The sequence below is a fragment of the Engraulis encrasicolus genome, chromosome 15, assembly GCF_034702125.1.
Source record: "Engraulis encrasicolus isolate BLACKSEA-1 chromosome 15, IST_EnEncr_1.0, whole genome shotgun sequence".
Classification (NCBI taxonomy): domain Eukaryota; kingdom Metazoa; phylum Chordata; class Actinopteri; order Clupeiformes; family Engraulidae; genus Engraulis; species Engraulis encrasicolus.
Genome location: NC_085871.1, coordinates 50,230,505 through 50,252,568, shown reverse-complemented (window position 1 = coordinate 50,252,568; position 22,064 = coordinate 50,230,505). Strand labels below are relative to the sequence as shown.

At 41.7% G+C, this 22,064-nt stretch overlaps 2 protein-coding genes across 2 annotated transcripts in view; both read left to right on the top strand.

The window, feature by feature from the left end:
• The window catches only part of LOC134464151 (transcription termination factor 1-like), a 7,824-nt gene extending 5,313 nt beyond the window's left edge, over window positions 1-2,511 (top strand). The window contains exon 2 of the mRNA XM_063217612.1: window positions 580-2,511. Within this exon, the coding sequence (XP_063073682.1) occupies window positions 580-1,844 (1,265 nt within the window). The 3' untranslated portion in view covers window positions 1,845-2,511. The remainder of the gene's footprint in view (window positions 1-579) is intronic.
• Window positions 2,512-6,761: 4,250 nt separating this feature from the next.
• Window positions 6,762-15,935, top strand: LOC134464144 (gastrula zinc finger protein XlCGF57.1-like). The gene is made up of 3 exons (XM_063217604.1): window positions 6,762-6,884; window positions 9,624-10,104; window positions 13,566-15,935. The coding sequence occupies exons 2-3, from the start codon at window positions 9,651-9,653 to the stop codon at window positions 14,897-14,899; spliced, it is 1,788 nt and encodes a 595-aa protein (XP_063073674.1). The 5' UTR covers window positions 6,762-6,884; window positions 9,624-9,650; the 3' UTR covers window positions 14,900-15,935.
• Window positions 15,936-22,064: the final 6,129 nt, after the last annotated feature.

Here is a 22,064-nt window from a genome sequence, read left to right as displayed (position 1 = left end):
CAAGTCAAGGGTAGCGTGAGCAATACAACTGCATGTTGAAATTGACCAAACTGTCCCTTTAAAGTACATACATATCCACCTAGTATGAAAAAAAATGGTTTTGGGGATAATCAAAAGGATTTTAACCCATTAGGCCTAACCCTGTGTTATAATTAGCTGTTACTACTTATTAGACTGCCAATGACTCAGTGATAATGTATTACTAAAAGTCCTGTGCACTACCATAGTGGTGTAGTAGCCTACTGTGGTAGTAGGCCTAAAGGTTTTTCAGGTACTATTACGGCGTTCCACCAGAGGTATTGAGCACATTAAGGGGCTACTTAGCTCATTTAAATAAACTTAAACTTATTAAGTCACCAATTCAGACATCAGAGGTGTATAAAGTAAAAGTAGAAGTTAACACGTAAAAACTTATTAGGTATTCAGTAGATATTGTGGAATATCATGTAGGCTACTAGTGTAGTACTGCATCACAAATGTTCTTCTTCACAAGTGATAGAAAATGGTTCCAACCCCTTTGGAATGTGGTGACATGATCACATATGTATTGTTTCACTTTCCCCTCCCTCTCCTCTACAGGTGCAGAGGTGACTGCCATTCCAATGCAGACAAGCGGTGAAGCAGCAGCAAGTCAGAGACCTACAAAGAGCAAGTCTGAAAAGCCCAGCAAGAGAGCAGAGACGTCACCTGCTACTGGCACACAGCCACACATAGGCAAAGCACCAAGAAGAACCAGATACGATGTGCTGAACAAGGAAGCCATCCTGCAGGAGATCAAGGAGTACATACCTGACATCAGGATCACAGATTTAGACACGATCTATAAGTTCACACTGTATGACCTGCCTCGTTTCAGGGAATTTAAGAAGCAAGGAATACCTATTCGGACGGGGAAGTTTACTCAGGCTGAGGAGAAGCGTCTGAAACAGAATGTGAAGGATTTCCTGGCTCTTTCGGGTATAGAGAGTGAGACTAAGCTCTTTTTGCCTCATCGCTTCCCAGACGAAAAGGACATTATCAGGCTGCGGAGGAAGTTGGGATTCATCAAGTGTTTGTGTGAAGGGATACCGCGCTCTTCCAAGAGCATACGAGTTCGAGCTAAGGATATGTTCAACGAGGAGAATTTCTTGGGAAGGTTCACTGACAAGGAGAACCAGGAGTTACTGAACCTGTACAAACTGCATGGACGTAAATGGAAACTCATCTCAGAAAAGATGGGACGCAGTGGCGCAGCAGTAAAGACACGATTTAACTTTATTTGTGAGGGTTATGGGCCGTGGACAGAGGAAGAGTCTAGAACCCTTTTTACGTGTATGCAGCAGCATCTGCTGAAGCAGGCTACACCTGGTGAGGATGGCAGCATTGGCTCCGCGGTCATCAAAAAAGTAAATTTGTACAAGCAACTTCCCTGGACGGCTGTGAGCAAGCAGGTTCAGACTCGTAGCTCTATCCACTGCAGGACTAAGTGGATGCAATACCTGACATGTAAAATGAGAACCGGCAGCGTCATGAAAGGCAGGAAGACACTTCAGAGTCAAATCCAGCTGATCAAAGCAATCAATGAAATGGTTGTGGAAGATGCAGCAGACATTGTGTGGGATGACCTCACTCATCTGTTTGGGAACGCACACCCAGACTATTTGAAGATGAGGTTCCACCAGCTGAAAGTAGCCCATGTACCAGGATGGAACACCATGGAGGACTTCTGTGATGTCATCGACCACCTGTACGAGAAGACGCTTCCTCAACTGGAGGAGGAGCTGAAGAACTGCAGAGAGGAGGAGGAGGAGCCAACTGAGGAGAGAGACTCCTATAGGCTGTCTGAGATCTTCCCTGACCTCTGATAGGCTGTCTGAGATATTCCCTGACCTCTGATAGGCTCAGGCAGAGGAGGAAGGTAAAGGCCTACTGAGGACCAAGAGTGCGTTTTAATATGCGGCCTTGCCTCCTCCACTTGCGCTTGTCTCCTCGTCCTGCCTCCTGGCCCCTCCTCCGGGGAGAAAACGATTAAGTTTCCCAGCTGTCAGCCTAGCCACAACAACTTTTGAGGGACTGTTTTTCATTCACCCTCCCAATTGCAAATGAGAAAAAGACTCTACAATTGAGCTTTTGCAAGATATTGAAATATAATGCTGTTGTCAGTGATTTCATCATGACGAGAAGCAAGTGGAGGAGGCAAGGTCGCATATTGCAACGCACTCCAAGACTCCTACAGGCCACCAGAGAGCTTCTCCAAAATTACGGTGTGGCAAATCCCCATCATCAGTTCTCATATCTCTCCCAAGGAGAAGCTGATTTAAAGCTGGATGGGGCGACCTACTGGACTGGCCCAGGACTAACTGGTAATGTCCCACAGCACGTCCAGCCGCCTGGAGCTCTTCCGGACTCACTCTCCTTCTGGGAATGTCCTGCATCCTGCAGTAAATTGGGAATGCCCTGTTTTGGGAATGCCCAGTGTCCTGATGGAAATAGTTCTTTTGGGAATGCCTTATCCTGCGTCCTGATTGAAATAGTTCTTTTGGGAATGTCCTGCGTCCCGATGGAAATAGTTCTTTTGGGAATGCCCTGTGTCCTAATGGAAATAGTTCTTTTGGGAATGCCCTATCCTGCCTCCTGATGGAAATAGTTCTTTTGGGAATGCCCTGTGCCCTGATGGAAATAGTTCTGTGATCTTGTTGTTCAGACATATTCTCCACCATCCAAGTTGCACCACGTGTGCACATTTGCACCTGTGTGTGCGTGTGTGTATCTTTATCTGAAATGATCAACACATTTTCAACAGTCAGTGACTCTGAGAGATTTATGCCCTGCATCAAAATGGAAATATGATTTGTGATTTTATACCAGGTTATCATCTTGTGTTTTCTCACATCCTGATGGACATTGACTTGCACATACTTACTATTGTCCCCAGAGTATTGCGTTCTGTAATATGAAGCAGGTGGAGGTTTTATTATGATCATGAATATTTTATTTTTTATTTTTTTATGCAACTGAACATTATTTTCTGTAATGTGAAATAGAAGGGTTCTGTTTTCTTTTCATCAAAGTGTCAATACTTAATGCCTCTGTTCAAGCTTAAGAAAAACAAGCTAATTTTATCCAGGGGGTTCAAATCATTTTGTTCTTTGATAATTTACCATTTGTAAATGTTGGTAAAAAAATGTTTTTCTGTGGATTAAATGGAGTAAAGCAACTGAAGGATTCTAAATGTGCGGAGATGTGCGTTTTTCATCTGTGTCAATGAACACTGTGCTGCGTATAGTACTTAACTTTTGTCTTTTTGACAGGCTGTCTTTTTTCCTGTCTGCTGAGCAGAAGAACTGTGCCCTTTGCCATCTTTGGTCTAATTATCTTTGTAATGTTTGGTTATTTTGTCAGTTAATTTCAGGTATTTAAAGTCTATTTACTGTTTCAATATGTCGCATGTTTTTTTCCCTACTAATGCAAACTCCGGAACAGTGGTTTCATTGTTTTCGCTGTCGATGGTTTGAAGAAACACGTTCTGGCACGCTGCCTGTGCCAGACTGCCACCACTAAATATTACATTACATTACATTACTAGTATTCAGTATCAGTGGATCACTGCTAAACATGGTCAAGCACTAGAAATTGGGTGCATGTTACCGAGTCTTTGCTATCCCCTCTCTGTGAGTGCGTTACAATATGCGGCCTTGCCTCCTCCACTTGTGCTTGTTTCCTGGCCCCTCCTCCGTGGGGAAAACGATAAAGTTTCCCAGCTGTCAGCCTAGCCACAAGAACTTTTGAGGGACTGTTTTTCATTCACCCTCCCAGTTGCAAATGAGAAAAAGAGTTTACAATTGAGCTTTTGCAAGATATTGAAATATAATGCTGTTGTCAGTGATGTCATCATGACATATTACTTCCTGGTACGAGGAAACAAGCACAAGTGGAGGAGGCAAGGCCGCATATTGTAACGCACTCTGTGCCAGTGCACACTGACAACAGCAATCAGTGGAAAGAGGAGATCTCTGCTGCTAAACATGATGGCTACACACTAGTTTGTTACTGCTGGTGACATACATTATGCAGTAGTGCAGTCTGACCACAAGATGGCAGTGCAAGTCCACAAAGTGCAGAGCCATTACACCTCTGACAAAGTGTGCATCCCAATATGTGACCTTGCCTCCTCCACTTGCCTCCTCCGTCATGATGACATCACTGACAACAGCATTATATTTCAATATCTTGCAAAAGCTCAATTGTAAAGTCTTTTTTCTCATTTGCAATTGGGATGGTGAATGAAAAACAGTCCCTCAAAAGTTGTTGTGGCAAGGCTGACAGCTGGGAAACTTTATCGTTTTATCCACGGAGGAGGGGCCAGGAGGCGGGACGAGGAGACAAGCACAAGTGGAGGAGGCAAGGACACATATTGGGATGCATCCAAAGTGTACAAAGTGGCAACACTGCAGACTACAAGAGTAATGGAACAGAGCTATGCACAGCCACCAACAGTAATGGGAAGTAGTGGTGGACCTGCACAACCCAGTACTGTGGCATTTAGGCCTCAGTCGTGGCGGACAAACAATTACTATGTGTTTTAGCAACAGAGGGATTTTAAAAAACAAAGGTATGTTTTCACAACTAATATGAAGACTAAATGAAAGTATTTTAACAACAAACAAAGGTATTTTAAAGAGCATGGGTATTGAAAAGAATAAACTAAGGTATTTTAGCAACAATGGTTTTTAAAGAACATAGAAAGGTATATTAAATAACAAACAAAGGTATTTTAAACTGCAAGGGTATTTTTTCACATTCCCCTCTTCCTGTATTGTCTCTGGTGGTAGAGGTTTATATTGCCATTGCCTATAAGCCCCCAAGCCCTGTAGGCTATGCATTAGTTTATAACAGGGGTTCCCAAACTTTACCATGACAAGGCGACCCTTAAACCAGTAGATTCCAACCAAGGCCCCCCTGACATGAGCTTTCTTTGCACCCGTTTTCACAACTGAAGAAATTTGATGCATTCCTAAACCCATTCAAGTAGGCTACTACAGAAAGCACAACAAATATAAACATTGTAAAGAAGTAAATGACTCCACTGGGATTGTTTAGCTTGTTTTGGACTATTTTGGCTACTTACGTTATTCAATGTATTACATTATTCATGTTATATCTCTATATTTTTCCTGCCAACTTGCTGCGGCCCCCCTGGCATACCCTCGCGGCCCCCCAGGGGTCCCTGGCCCCCACTTTGAAAACCACTGGTTTATAAGCATCATAACAACATGCACAGCCCAAGACAGGCATGGTAGGCTACATGGCAGGTTTTTGCCATTGTGCTGAAAGAAACCTGAGCCTTTTGTATGATTCACATCAGTTTATAACTATTTTTCATTTGGGGTCGCCTGAAATGCTGAAAGGGAGAAAAAAAGAATACTGGTGAATATTATCTTACTAATTAATATAAGGCAACTACTCGATATTCTCTTTGAAACAACACTTACAATCTTAGAATATCATAAAATATCTACAAGTTTTATACCCTACAACTTAATGTTATGTTTTCATTTTTGCTGTGAAAAAAATGTAGTGTATATAAAATGTGTACATGTGGTCCCCAGAGACTTGGGATGTAAAAATGGGGTCCCATGTCAAAAAGATGGGGAGCCAGAGGCGCATCTTGTCACCAGGCTAGGCAGGCAGCCGCCCGGGGCCCCTAAGCCTGGTATAGATGGTTAATAACAGCTAATATTTAAACTAAAGTAGGGGCAATTAGTTGTGAATGCTCATTCTTTTGAAATTTTGCTTAGGGTCCCAGCTTACCCTGGAATCGCCTCTTTGGGGAACCACTGGTTTATCAGCATCATGACAACATTAGAATAACAACATTAACACAGCCCAATACAGTCACGGCTGGCTATGCGTCTTACAGCGGTTTATAGGCTATGGCCTATAAGCATCACAGCATGCATAGATACACTCATGGTACATGGGTTTATATTGCTATTGCTTTTAAATAAACCTGCACATTTTGTAGTAGTTTATAGCTGTGGCATAGGCCTACCAGCATGGGGTAAGGTGCCCAACTTCAATAATTTATAATAACATCATGACCAGTGTTGGGTGGTAATGCATTACTAAAGTAGGCCCTAATTAATTACTGTAATGTTACATTTACTATACTATACTGTTACTTTCTGTAAGGCATTGCAGGAGAAATCTGTAACATTTACTTAGTTACAATGCTAAATAACTTACATTACAATGCATTACAATTAGGCCTACCTATAGTTTAGTGGTATTCAGTGTGTTGGGTGTCAAGAAGCTATTCCTGAACCTGATAATAAGTCTTTGCCTTACATTTTAAATATAGAAATATTGTAGTGTAAGGAATTATTTTGAAAAGAATGTAACATGTAATCAGTAATGCATTACAGTTTTTGAGTAACTTGCCCAACACTGATCATGACAGCGAGGAGGACTAGGCCTACATTGCCATGCTTTCCAAGAAGCGGATGACTTTTACGGTAGGCCTACTTTATATAATGGGCTGGCTCTTTTAAACTTATTTTCTTTTAAACGTATTATTATGTTATTGCTATTGCTATTATATTTATAGGGTAGGCATACTAGTAGCAACGTGTTTTGCTCTGAAGAAGAACTACAGCCCTCTCAGAATCGGTGGTAAAACTAGAGCTTTATTTTGACATTGAAGTTGACCAAGATTTGGTCAGTCGTCACTTCCTTCCTCTCGCTCAAGGAAGTCAAAACAAACACAGCACAGCCCTGACAAGTGTGGCCAGAATATGTGTACTTTTCCGTTGTTTGTGTTACAGAAGGCACATCACTTTCTTTTACAGGCATATGTCTTCTAACGGCAAAACCCCCGCTTGCTTTGGGTAACCTGAAAAGTGCAGGTAAGTCCGTAGTTCATTCAGCCACAGCCGCGAGTTTCTCTGGTGTAGCCTACATAAACATTGGAATGCCGTTCGCTCCTCTTCAACAAAATATTACAGAAAGTGAGACGGTCGTTTCGTTGGGGGACTGTAGGTCTACAAGGAGAGCACGACAGAATCTTAGTTGCAGGCTACGGAAACATGGAAAGTACACTGTCGGATCATGTTGTCATGTAAAAATATTTGATATGGTCACACACACTTGTGTTGTTGGAACTCCTTTATCTTTGACTATGGCATGTTTTAGCTGTGTCTGCAATGTCAAAAGATTCATTCATATCCATCCAGTGATGCATTTCCACAAGAGCTTGTAGCTGGTGTTGGAAGAGTGAGTCTGACTGATGAATTCCCCAGGACACTTTTGAAATCGCTGCTATTATGGAATTTACGGTACCCATAGGCTTTAAAAAAAAAAAAAAATTAAGCGCAGTTAAACTCGTGGAGAAGAGTTGTGCGCAGAACGGCCCACGTAAATATATGGAAGAGCTCACACAAGAATCTGCTATTTTCTGTGCCCTTTGGAAGAAAGTTGAATGAACTTAATTGTAAAGGGTGGGATTTCTCACTGGCACAGTTTGACATGTCTCCAATCCAATCTCATACGTTGACTGCCATCACCATTTCATGTTTACAAGATGCACAATGAAATGCCCAGAAGTATTGTAGGAAAATGAGAGAGAATTATACCATTTTGCACTGTGATTCTGAAAATAACACATTGAGCCAATGTTTTGTCAATTGTCCCATGGTGAAATCTAATAGTCTACATCAGAGCCATACAGAGGGGAGAGTCGGGCAATCTCCACTGTGTCCTAGGGCCGACTTCCGCATGAGCAAAATTAGCTGTTTAGCGTCTCAGAACCAAAAATACTGGATAAGAGAAAGATAACGCAAACCACTCCCACTCAATGCAAAAGCGTGGGCTCAAGTTGGGTCTCCTAAGGGGGCGTTGTCCCCTCCTTCTTCTTCTATTTTTGAGGTGTTTGCTCAAGACGTGCGCTACCGCCATCTACAGCGCTAAGGGGACTTGATTTATTCTCAACCTCAGGACTCCGAAGGTCTCCTAACCGAAGGTCTCCTAAAGGGGCGTTCACCCGACATAAAGTGGATACCGGAAAAGAAATAAAATGACGCTTCTTGTTAGATCCACTTTCTTTGTCAGAACTGCTTAAGCGTTGCGAATGTTCGTGCCTAGAAGTGGGCGTAGCACACAGCAAATGTGATACGATGCAATGCAGGGAATATGACGAGACTTGCTGTTCACAGATGGTGAAACTGTTGTGATTATCACCACCGAGACAGTTGATAGTTTACATATTTGGGGTAATTACCCCGCAGTATAGTTCGTTAGTCCTTATTTTTGGCTGTTACTGTAGTGGTTCTATGTTGAGTCTATGGAAAGACAGCCGCTTTACTGTAAATAATGGACTAGTAAAATGGATGATATAATGCATATTCCTATGGCTCTTCCTATGTCCCATATACTAACACATACACACCTGCATACACACGGTCTCTCTTGCATCTTGGTCTCTCTGTTGTCCCTCTCTCTTGTCCCTCTCTCTGTTCTCTGTCTCTCTCTGTCTCTCTGTCTCTCTCTCTCTCTCTCTCTCTCTCTCTCTCTCTCTCTCTCTCTCTCTCTCTCTCTCTCTCTCTCTCTCCACACACACACACAAACAGTACACAGCCTCATTGGTATGTGAATGTTCACCCAATGACACATTCATGGATCTACTTTATGCAGAGTTGGTAATTTGCCATACAGCCTTCCCATCACAGCCCAGAGTGAAGTGTATGTGTGAAAGGGGCTTGTTGGTCAGGGTCAAGGCCAGGGAGTGGTGCTCTCTTCTCTTCTGTGTCTGGTAATGGGAGGCGAGGCGCTTGCCCTTTCTTTTAAAATGCTAAAACGGTTCGCACAAGGGGATATCTGGTGGATACTGCCACTGTTTAAGGCCGTTTAACTTATTAAAATTGTAGGTCTAGAAAGGTTATTACAATCTGGCCTATTCTCTGCTGTGCTTAGTTTACTTAGGCTGTTGTCACTGAAGAACACGGGGACTCCCTCTATCAATGTCGAATTCTAAATGCGTGTTTAAAAGAAGTCGCTGTTATTTTTGACAAAGTTTTCTGAAAATGTTGTTTATGCAATAATTCAGTATTTTAACATATATCACATCTAAATTCATGTATTGAGGTTCTTAAAATGAGATTTAGTGGTGTTTAACCTGCAAGATACATGTTAAGCTTGCTGATTTAAGCTTTTACATTCATTACCTTGTTGGATTCCCAGATTGTCGCTCCCAACCCCAATCGCTCCCCGGTCGGCACGCTCCCACTAGCCAGACTATCGAGCCCACCACCATATAACGGAGCTAGTTATCTTTTTGATGTTAGTTTTTTGTTTCTAACCCTAACCCTAACCCTAACCTTAACCCTAAACCTAACCCTAAACCTAAATTGCTTGTATGTGGCAGTGTATGATAATACGTGAAATATAATCGGGTGAGATCGAACGTCTGGGAGTGATAAAACCACCTGGGGCTACACGTCTGGGAGTGATCTCAGTTGGGAGTGTCCATCTGCCACCGCCTTGTTGCTAGCATGCTGGTTTAGGCTGGCACCGCCATTACTCTCAGGTTGGGTTGTAAATGTAAAAAAACCACAAACTTTGCCAGTAATTGTCATGATTTTTCTGTCCAGTTTCAAGGTCTGTAGAACACTACTAAGATGCCCTCTGCAGAAGTCAACTCTCCACTCCAGCTGATGAGGAGCATCAAAGAAGAGACAGAGGAGTTCAGCTTAGCTGACTCTCCATCCCAGCTGATGAGGAGCATCAAAGAAGAGACAGAGGAGTTCAGCTTAGCTGACTCTCCATCCCAGCTGAACGTAAAAGAAGAAGAGAGAGAAGAGTTCCCTGCTTCTCCACCTCAGCTGAACGTAAAAGAAGAGAGAGAAGACTTCCCTGGTTCTCCGGAACAGCTGAATGTGAAAGAAGAGTCAGAGCAGTTCCCTGGTTCTCCACCTCAGCTGAGGAGCGTAAAAGAGGACAGAGAGGAGATCCTGCGTTCTATGTACAGTCTGAGGAGCGTATCTGTAGTGCTGGTGGACTGCTGTAGACCACAAGGACGGCAGGAGAACAATGAAGAGAACCACAGAGATGCCCAGGCAACCAAGAGATCTGGTAAGACATAATACATGCAAATCAACTGTCTAATTGACAATATGTTCATGTGAAATGATTAGTGACCTTTTAATAACATATTTAACCGCTTAAATTTCTTGTTCACTCAGAAAAAAACTAAATACAGCCATTAATGTTTGAACATGTACTCACAAAAGTGAGTACACCCCAGATTAAAATCCGGTAGAGAAGGGGCTGTGTTGTCTTACTTACTTACTTACTTATTTTGTATGTACCCTCCATTAGAACACCATGAGAAGTAGAAAGAAACAACACCAATATTTTTCCTGTTATCTCCAAAATTACATGGTTGCATGTAGGGCTGGGTAAAATAATCGAGTTAATCGATAATCGATCGAATCAAATCGAAATTCACATAATCGATTCACAGGGCACAAAATCGATTCTTTTTGTTTAATTTAGGTCTATGGAAAATAACCAGTAGGTATTAGTTAATTAGGCCTATGCCTACTTATTACAAATTAGCAATCTGTTAACACTGTCAAGCCACAGCCCTTTGACATTTTATACAAAAATAGGCAACAGCATCTTTTGGGGGAAATTCTGGCACCAAGAAGGGAACGGATTGAATCGATTCGGAATGACCAATGACCCAAAAAACCCCAATACCAATGTTTTTTTGTTTTGTTTTTTAAGAGATAACATTCAATACAGACTGACAATGATGCAAACTGAATTTTTGAATGTCCTCCCTGTGATAAAATTAGATTAAAAAAATAGAGACGAACTAGAACACAAACAATGAAAGTCAGTGTCAAGTCCAATCTTTTAAAATGTTAAAAAAAACATATCAGAACCAATAAGATTAAGAACCGTAACATTAAAAAAAAACCCCATCAGATTTAATATCGACCCAGTGTAACCCATCAGGCCGATGTCCGATGTGTTGAGAAATGTCAAATATCGGCCGATATACCGATGTTAAGGCCGATGCATTGTGCATCCCTATCAATTATATTACTCAGGGATGCAAATGATCAATTAATTCATTAATCATTAAGCTTAGTTGATAGCCTTATCGATCAACTTACGATTAATTGATCAGCGGTGTTTTCCCCCCGAAATTTCAATGTTTCTCGAAAAAAACCTACTAAATCTAAAAATTTCAATGAAATACTGAGATAAAATACCACAATTAAATTCATTCTATTTCAGTTCTTTAATCCAAAGGTGATTTAAGCTTAAATATCCCCATTATCCACACCCCTCTTCACACACATTCTTCACATATCCATTTCACCTGGGTCTCTTGTCAGTTGAATTGTCGATTAATTGCGATTAATGTTTATTAATCGATTAATAGATTAATCGATTAATCGCTTACATCCCTAATATTACTGTAATGAAACTTAATACCTTTCACTAATCACCTCTTTTGTCCAAAACCACTCTAGCAGATGTTTTAAAACTCTTATTCCAAATATGAGGGGGAAAGCATATGTATGTGTTAATACATTATTTGTGAAGTGTGTGACTTAAAGTGATACTGTCTCATTTTTGGAAATAAGCTCATTTTACACCTCCCCTTGAGTTAAATAATAGGACTTTACCGTTGTCCTATACTTTCAACCCTTCTCTGGGTACGGCAGTGCAAATTTTACCTCCAGGCTAGCAGTTAACATTGAGTCCTATGAGACCAGTTAGCCGCCAGCTGGTCTCATAGGACTCAATGTTAACTGCTAGCATGGAGGTAAAATTTGCACTGCCATACTCAGAGAACGGTTGAAAGTACAGGAGAAAGGTAAAACCCAACTATTTAACTCAAGGAGAGGTTTAATATGAGCTTATTTCCAAAAATGGGACAGTATCACTTTAAGAGTTAAGAGAAAATATATGAATTACAGACAATCCCTGTAGAAATGCTGGGTTAGGTAAACCTACCTTAGCCTGGTCCTGACCATCCCATAATACTACCATTTCATTTCATATTCATGGTCTGGGGGTTGTTTGATCTGACGTGATTGCAGGAAGCAGGAAGGACATTTTCTGAAAAATCAGGATAAGTTGTTGAACAAACATGTCTGACGTCTATCTTTGGCGATGTAGGACCGTTTAACAGACATGTCTGACAGAACATTCTACTGTAGGATACAATTACAACGTAGGACCATTTGTCACAACACCGCCCAAATCCTGCCGGCAACATCGCTCCACAGAAAACGGGTACTAGACGTAGTGCTGAGCCAACTCTCTTGCCGGAAGCACGCAGGATGGTGTGCATCCCAATATGTGACCTTGCCTCCTCCACTTGCGCTTGTCTCCTCGCCCCGCCTCCTGGTCCCTCCTCCGTGGAGAAAACGATAAAGTTTCCCAGCTGTCAGCCTAGCTGCAACAACTTTTGAGGGACTGTTTTTCATTCACCATAACAATTGCAAACGAGAAAAAGACTCTACAATTGAGCTTTTGCAAGATATTGAAATATAATGCTGTTGTCAGTGATGTCATCATTACGAGAAGCGAGTGGAGGAGGCAAGAGAGGAGGCAAGGTCCCATATTAAGACGCACTCATGGTGTGCGAAGCTACTAGACCAGGGGTGTCAAACTCAAATTCACTGGGCCAAAATCAAAATCTGGAACGAAGTCGCGGGCCGAACTCAACATTTATTTTAAAAAAATGGACTAAAATTGTGTATGCACTTCATATTCATAGTTAAATTTCACATACACTCTTTCCCATCATATTTCTTAGTTCAAATTTGTCTGCACATCCTGTGACACAGCAAATTTCATGTCCAAGTCATGTTACGCTGTACATTAAGGTGTATGTGGGCCAACTGTAATAGATATTTGAAATGATCTCGCGGGCCGAAAACATGGCTTCGCAGGCCAAATTTGGCCCCCGGGCGTGAGTTTGACATCCCTGTACTAGATGTAGTGCTGAGCCATCTCTCTTGGCGGAAGCACGTAGGATGGTGCGCAAAGCTAGGCCTACCTTGCTCAGGGGCATTCCATCCTAGCCTTGCGAGCGATCCTACGTACTTCCGGCAAAGGATTGGCTCCACTACGGTAGTCTGGCCTTACTCTTCTGTGGAGTGCCCAGATCGGTGGGATTTTGATCGCAACGCCGCCCCCCCCCCCCCCCCCCCCCCCCCCCCCCCATCTAATCTAATCAGAAAACAGCCAATAAGCGAATAAGCGCCCTACGTGGGGGAGAAAGGGGGAGGACGCTCGTGACGATGACGAAAACGTCTTATTGGAAAACGTATTTGGACAGGAGTCAGGACTAGTTTCATGTGATTTTTCTCTCTGAACATTGGTAATAGAAATGGCCCATGCGGACTGGATTTAAATATCTCAGTAAAAGAACCAAGTGGGAGGGGTAATTCTTCACACACCGTTATGACAGTCTTGTCATCAATTTTATATTTCTCAATTTCTATTGTGTGTGTGTGTATGTTTTGTTATTGTTAATATAGTTTGCTTCATTCTACTGTACACAGGGCATCCACTACACGTCGGTTCCAGCGGAGAGGAGTTTATTGGAAAAACACATTTTGCTGCCCTCCCCACAGAAAGGCACCCTTGCAGCCAGTCTTACAGGAGCTTCAAGACAAAAGGAAGCCACCAAATACACCAGCCTTTTCACACAGAAGAGAAAACATTTTCATGTGTGAACTGTGAAAAGACCTGCTCACAGTCTTCTCACCTCGCCAGACATTGCCATATTCACACTGGAGAGAGGCCGTACGCTTGCAGTCAGTGTGACAAGAGCTTTAAGATGAAAGCACATCTCCAAAACCACCAGCGTGTTCACACAGGGGAGAAACCATTTTCATGCATAGACTGTGGAAAAAGTTTTGTGTCATCTTCTTACCTCAACAAACATCGTCGCAAACACACTGGAGAGAGGCCGTACGTTTGCAGTCAGTGTGACAAGAGCTTTAAGACCAAAACAGACCTCAAAATGCACCAGCACATTCACACAGGGGATAAGCCATTTTCATGCACTGACTGTGGAAAGAGTTTCTTTCAGTCTTCTAACCTTCACGTACATCGTCGCATTCACACTGGAGAGAGGCCGTACACTTGCCATCAGTGTGACAAGAGCTTTAGGAGAAAATCAGATCTCCAAGTCCACCAGCGTGTTCACACAGGGGATAAGCCATTTTCATGCACCGACTGTGGAAAGAGTTTCTTTCAGTCGTCTAACCTTCACGTACATCGTCGCATTCACACTGGAGAGAGGCCATACACTTGCCATCAGTGTGACAAGAGCTTTAGGATAAAATCAGATCTCCAAGTCCACCAGCATGTTCACACAGGGGAGAAACCATTTTCATGCATAGACTGTGGAAAAAGTTTTGTGTCATCTTCTTACCTCAACAAACATAGTCGCATTCACACTGGAGAGAGGCCGTACGTTTGCAGTCAGTGTGACAAGAGCTTTAAGACCAAAACAGACCTCAAAATGCACCAGCGTGTTCACACAGGGGAGAAACCATTTTCATGCATAGAGTGTGGAAAGAGTTTTGTGTCATCTTCTAACCTCCACACACATCGCCGCATTCACACAGGAGAGAAGCCGTACGCTTGCAGTCAGTGTGACAAGAGATTTAAGAGAAAAGATGAGCTCCAAATCCACCTGCGTGTTCACACAGGGGAGAAACCATTTGTATGCGCTGACTGTGGAAAGAGTTTTATATCATCTTCTAAACTCAACAGACATCATCTCATTCACACTGGAGAGAAGCCGTATGCTTGCAGTCAGTGTAACAAGAGCTTCTCACGGACTTCTTACCTTAAGACACACTTGTTGTCACACTTGAGAGAGTAAATCAGTTGCCAGGGACAAGAGGGGTTTTTTTCAAGATTTTTGTTGGCCTTTTTACCTTTATTTGTGACAGGACATTGATGTTACCAAGTGAGAACTTCAAAGAAAAAAGTGTCCCATGCTAGAACAGTGGTTCCCAACCTTTTTCTTCAGGGACCCATGGTTTTACCATTGTAAGCTTTGGTGACCCAACCGCGCGAGCGCAGGGAGTCACATGATACCCTCTGATTCCTGCGAAAACTCAATTTAGTTGTGTTATTCCTTTAGGCCTTTGGTCAAATATAGAATAAATATTTACATTTACATTTTGTTGTTTCTATGCCCCTAACCCCTTAAAATCAAGAAGGCTTGGCGACCCCCTGTGGATCTTTGGCGACCCACAGGTTGGGTCCCGACCCATAGGTTGGGAACCACTGGTCTAGAATGGTAGAAGGACTGACTTGGTTTTGGGTTACATGAATGCCGTCTAAACTGGGAATCTAAGGGTGCATCCCAATATGTGACCTTGCCTCCTCCACTTGTGCTTGTCTCCTCGTCCCGCCTCCTGGCCCCTCCTCCGTGGAGAAAACGATAAAGTTTCCCAGCTGTCAGCCTCGCCACAACAACTTTTGAGGGACTGTTTTTCATTCACCATCCCAATTGCAAATGAGAAAAAGACTTTACAATTGAGCTTTTGCAAGATATTGAAATATAATGCTGTTGTCAGTGATGTCATCATGACGAGAAGCAAGTGGAGGAGGCAAGTGGAGGAGGCAAGGTCACATATTAAAACGCACTCTAAATGTCACTAAATTAAACATACATGTGAACATGTACCATGACTACTGAAGCAGGTCATGATCCTCTCTTTGAGATAAAATCATTTTGTAATTTAAGTTACACTATGAACTTTTCTAAGATGAATGAATTAATAAATGAATTAATGATTTATTTCTCTTCACACACCATCATTTAGATTTTCAGTTACATGTCATGAAGAGGTATATCAGTAGATCAACAGATGTTGGATCAAACTTACTCTATGCAGTAAATTTGGAAATAACTTTGTGTGCTTATTGAAATGTTGGTCAAACTGTTCATTTGCAGGAGAGGCATTACATAACATTGCATGTCTTTAGCAGACGCCTTTGTCTACGTCCATACTGTCTATGTCCATGTATGAGTACTGTCTATGTCTATACTGTCTATGTCCTTACCTAGATTAGTCTATGTCTGCATGGGAGAGCAAGAAACGCAATTTCAAATTCTTTGTATGACCAGTGCATGTAAAGAAATTGACAATAAACTTGACTTGACTTGACTTGACCAAAGTGAGTTACAAGGAGGAAATGTGTCATTATATCGTCTAATTGGCAGAACTCGCATGGACTGAGGGCCAAAATCAAAATCTGGAACAAAGTCACACAGCCCAAACTTAATATATCAAGTAGGGATGCAAATTATCGATTAATTCATTAATCATTAGTTGATAGCCTTATCGATCGACTTACGATTAATTGATAAGCAGCGTTTTCCCCCCCGAAATCTCAATGTTTCTCGAAAAAAAAACCTACTAAATCTAGAAATATTTAATTAAAAATTGAGATAAAATACCACATTTAAATTAAATCTATTTCGATTCTTTAATCCAAAGGTGATTAAATATTCCCACTAGTCACACCCCTCTTCAGACACACTCTTCATATGCCTATTTCACCTGGGTCTCTTGTCAGTTGAATTGTCGATTAATTGCGATTAATGTTTTTTACTCGATTAATGCATTGATCGATTAAAGTCGATTAATCAATTAATCGTTTGCATCCCTAATATCAAGTCAAGTCAGGTTGGTTTTATTGTCAATTTCTTTACATGCACTGGTCATACAAAGAATTGAAATTACGTTTCTTACTTTCCCATGCAGACATAGACATAGACTTTAGGTGTGGACATAAGACAGTTAAACATAGACAGTACACATGCATTACACCTAGAGTACCTATACAATACCCTTACAGACATATATAAAGTGCAGACTGGGCAACAGCAGACATACATAGAAAATGTATTGAGATGAGGTATTATCTTTTTTAAATGGACTAAACTTGTGTGTGCTTGCACTCACACACTCCTCCCATCATATATGGTAGTCCAAATGTGCCTGCACATATTGTGTTGCATACTAATGTGAGCTGTTTCCTTAGCCTGGGCCCATTCATAACTGTGGCACACCAAATGTCATGTTCAAGTCTTGTTACGCTATACATTGATGTTGTATGTGACATTTAGGCTTCAATAGTGGTGGACAAACAAATGTATTTTAACAAGGTATATTTTCACAACAAATTTATTTTAAAGAATAAATGAAAGTAAAGTGAACATCAAACAAATGTGTTATAACTAGAGATGTACAGGATCCAAGATCCGGTTCCGGATCCGGCAGGATAATAGGGGTTTTTCAGACTATCCGGATCCGGTAGCCGAGGCTTTTAAGTCAAAATAGTTTGAGCCAACGTGATAAAAAGGGCCCACGTGTGTGAGTAGGCTATGTGTTTCAACCCTTTCGTAGAATCCGGTATCCGGTTCCGGATCCGGCAGGATCCTAAAAATCAGGATCCGGTGCATCTCTAGTTAAGTTATAACATAGAAATGTATTTTAAAGGGACACTGTGCAGGAAATGGTCAAAAAAGGTACTGCAACTATGCTGCTCATTGAAATTGGGCTGCTTATTGCCAAATTTGATCTTTACATGAAAGTTTACTGAGTAATAAACAAATATTTTCTAGTATGGTCCAAGTACAGTCATTTTTGCAGCTAAAAATGGCTATTTTTGGAAATTCAAAATGGCGGACCATGGAGAAGATCCCCCTTTTCATGTATGAAAAGTGCAATTTTTCCAGTCATAATAAATACTTAGAATTTGATGCTGGTGGTAAATATTCATGAAAAAGTTTACATTAGTGAATGGGCAGCATGAATTCTGGAAATAAACAACTAACAATCTCACACAGTGTCCCTTTAAAGATCAAGGGTATTTTAAACAACATGTGTATTTCTTCACATTCCCCTCTTCCTGTATTGTCTCTGGTGGTAGAGGTTTATATTGTTATTGCCTATAAGCCCCCAAGCCCTTTGTAGGCTATGCATTAGTTTATAAGCATCATAACGACGTGCACAGCCCAACGAGCCCTATCTCACGCCTTTCGTAAAGTCTTCACGAAAATAATAGACTAATTTTCGTGGTCCATTCACGTTATTGCCCGCCTTTCGTAAAGTCTTCACGAAAATAATAGATTAATTTTCACGCTGCCTATTCACTTGAATTGCCCCACTGCTGCTATGGTTATCCAAACGTCTGCAGGGGCGGGGAGGGGGTGCTGACAGAACACTGCTGATACACTCGGGACTCACTAATTTGACGCCCTTTCGGTGCCTTATGTCCCCTAAACCTAAACCTAACCCTAACCTTAACCCTACTTAACCCTAAACCTAACCTTAACCCTAACCTTGACCCTAAACCTAACCCTAAATTGCTTGTTTGAAATGTTTGATTACCATGTGACGGTAGGCTACCGAAAGGGCATCAAACTAGTGGGTCGCTACGCAACAGTCGGGCAATTCAAGTGAATAGGCAGCGTGAAAATTAATCTATTATTTTCGTGAAGACTTTACGAAAGGCGGGCAATAACGTGAATGCACCACGAAAATTAATCTATTTTTTTTCGTGAATACTTCACGAAATGAGTGAGATATGGTTGGCCCAACACTGGCATGGTAGGCTATACACATTAGTTTATAATAAGCATCATAACAATGTGCACAGCCCTTTTGTGTGCTTCACATCATATAACAGTGTGCTAAGACCGGATGAGACTCATTAACCGGCGGTTAACCGGTAATCTTAAATTATACAACGTTTGCGTGCCTGTTATGCATAGCACTGTCTTTTTTTTTATTTGTTTTTTGGCTGCGCAGACAGGACCTGCCATGTCCCAGCCACTGTTGCCAGATGGAAAATGCTGAATTATCGTCCTAAAACCTCAAAATTATCGTTTTTTGGGAGGAAATTATTATTATTATTATTAAAACCGGTTAACCGGTGGCAAAAAATTTTAACCGGTTATCGTTGATCTGGTCGACTATCTGTTAACCGGTTACCGGTTAACATCCCTACATCATATAACAGTGTGCGAAGGCCGGCTGGCTCAAGGAAGCCAAAGAAAAAACGGGAGACTGACCACACCACAGCATCAATTCACCCTGCATTTATTCATAAATATACAAAAAGTCAGTTATGTGGTAAACAGGCTTGTACGAAATCCTGAATGGAAAGAATTTCAATTCAAAGTAATGCCATAATACGAACACTAGGTGGTGGTGTTCTATGTACTTTCACTGGTTTATAAGCATCATAACAACATCCTTCTGTGTGCTTCACATCATATTAGGGATGGCGAAAATTGAAAAAAAATCTTAACTGGCTACTGAGACTCATTAACCGGCGGTTAACCGGTAATCTTAAATTATACAACGTTTGCGTGCCTGTTATGCATAGCACTGTCTTTTTTTTATTTGTTTTTTGGCTGCGCAGACAGGACCTGCCATGTCCCAGCCACTGTTGCCAGATGGAAAATGCTGAATTATCATACTAAAACCTCAAAATTATCGTTTTTTGGGAGGAAATTTTAATTATTATTATTACAACCGGTTAACCGGTGGCAAAAAAATTTAACCGGTTATCGTTGATCTGGTCGACTATCTGTTAACCGGTTACCGGTTAACATCCCTACATCATATAACAGTGTGCGAAGGCCGGCGGGCTCAAGGAAGCCAAAGAAAAAACGAGAGACTCACCACACCACAGCATCAATTCACCCTGCATTTATTCATAAATATACAAAAAGTCAGTTATGGGGTAAACAGGCTTGTGCGAAATCCTGAATGGAAAGAATTTCAATTCAAAGTAATGCCATAATACGAACACTAGGTGGTGGTGTTCTATGTACTTTCAATGGGTGGTGTAGATTCAAAGATATTCAAGGTAATGGCACCACCCAGTGTTCGTATTATGGCATTATTTTGAATTGAAATTCAGTCAATTCGGAATTTCGTACAAGCCTGGTGGTAAATGAAGTGTAGTGCATGCATAATGCGAGATGTCGGTTTAATGCAGGGGTTGGGAACCTTTTTCATTCGAGGGGCCTCCAAGGGTCGTACTATGAACACAAACCAGGATTTCCCCCTGCACTTTAGGCCTATGTTGGAGGCAGCCATCTTTAAAATAGACCCCACCTTCTCTAGGTCCCCTGAATAAAACGTAATTGTATCACAAACCATGTCGTTTGGGAACGGTTAATTGTTATCCTCTTGGCCAGACCAAATCTGGAAGAGATTTGAAAGTCGAAGATAATCAGGTTATTTTGACACAGTCTGGAGTCTTTATAGTGTCTTGTGGTACAAACAATGTACAGGTAGAAGGGGTGGAGCCCACACAAGCAGTTTTAACTAGTTAACTTTTCAACACTGGGGTCACCTGAAATGCGTGTGAAAAAAAGAATACAGGTAAATATTACTAATTAATATAACACAGCTATTCAATATTCTCTTTGAAACACCACTTCATAAGTCTTCATTAATATAAATAATTCATTAATTCATTATAAATATAGTTTTATACCCTACAACTTAATGTTGCCCAGCCATGTTGTAATTTTTGCTTTGAAAAAAAATGTGTGAAAGTCCATTGGGAAACTCCAACTCCCATTGTCATTGTGACACAGCACTCCACAGCACACTGCACACAACGAAATTGCATTTATGCCTCACCCGTGCAAGGGGGCAGCCTTCAGTGGCGCCCCATGGGGAGCAGTGCGGTGGGACGGTACCATGCTCAGGGTACCTCAGTCATGGAGGAGGATGGGGGAGAGCACTGGTTGATTACTCCCCCCACCAACCTGGCGGGTCGGGAGTCGAACCGGCAACCTCTGGCTCTGGGATGCAAGTCTGACGCCCTAACCGCTCACCCATGACTGACATGTATGTGGTGCCCAGAAACTTAGGATGTCAAAATGGGGGCCATGCCAAAAAGGTTGGGAACCACTGGTTTATAAGCATCATAACAGCATATGAATAACCTGCTCAGCAATAATGGTAGGCTATGCGTCATACAGAAGTTTATAGGCTATGCATTAACAGCATGCACAGTAGGATGCACTCATGGTACAAGACAGGTAGAGGTTTATATTGCTACTGCTTTTGTATAAGCCTGCACCTTTTGTAGTAGTTTATAGCTGTGGCATACCAGCATGGAGGAAGATGCCCAACTTCAATAATTTGTAACAATATTGACAATATGTGTGGTGTTTTGGAATTATACTGCCATTTGCTTTCTTGCGGGTGACTTATAGTGCTTAATATCCTTTAAACTTTTTTTAGTATTACTGTATTATTATTATTATTATTATTATTATTATTACTATTTGGTAGTAGTATGCCTAGTATTAATAACATGTTTCACTTTAAGTAGATATTTATTAAACTGTTCAGCCTCCTGCCCTCTGGAAAGAGGTACAGGCGCCTCCGTTCCCGTACCACCAGGCTTGCAAGCAGCACGATGCATCAAGCAATCAAGATACTGAACACTCAACCCACTCTCCCTTCACTGTCAGCCTCTAGCCAGCCAGGCCACTGACAACGCTCCCCCCCCCCTCATCCCCACCACCATATCTGCGACTGAACATTCCACCTGCACTACTACATCTGTGACTGAACTTTCAATCTGCACTAACTCAAAACATACACATGCACACACACATACATACACACACACACACACACACACACACACACACACACACACACACACACACACACACACACACACACACACACACACACACTGACACACAACTCATACTCACACACACACACACACATACACAGGTACACAGACACACACACAGACGCACACCGCACTTTCTACCTGCACTAAACACACACACACACACACACACACACACACACACACACACACACACACACACACACACACGCACACATACAAACACACACACGCGCACGCACACACACACACACACACACACACACACACACACACACACACACACACACATACTGCTGCTGGTGTATTTAATAACCTTTTTTTAATTATTTATTTTCTTCAAATGCTAC

Coding starts and splice junctions, on each gene's coding strand:
- LOC134464144 (XM_063217604.1), top strand. CDS start 9,651: ATGCCCTCTGCAGAAGTCAACTCTCCACTCCAGCTGATGAGGAGCATC. Junction 10,105..13,565: donor CCAGGCAACCAAGAGATCTG/GTAAGACATAAT, acceptor TACTGTACACAG/GGCATCCACTACACGTCGGT.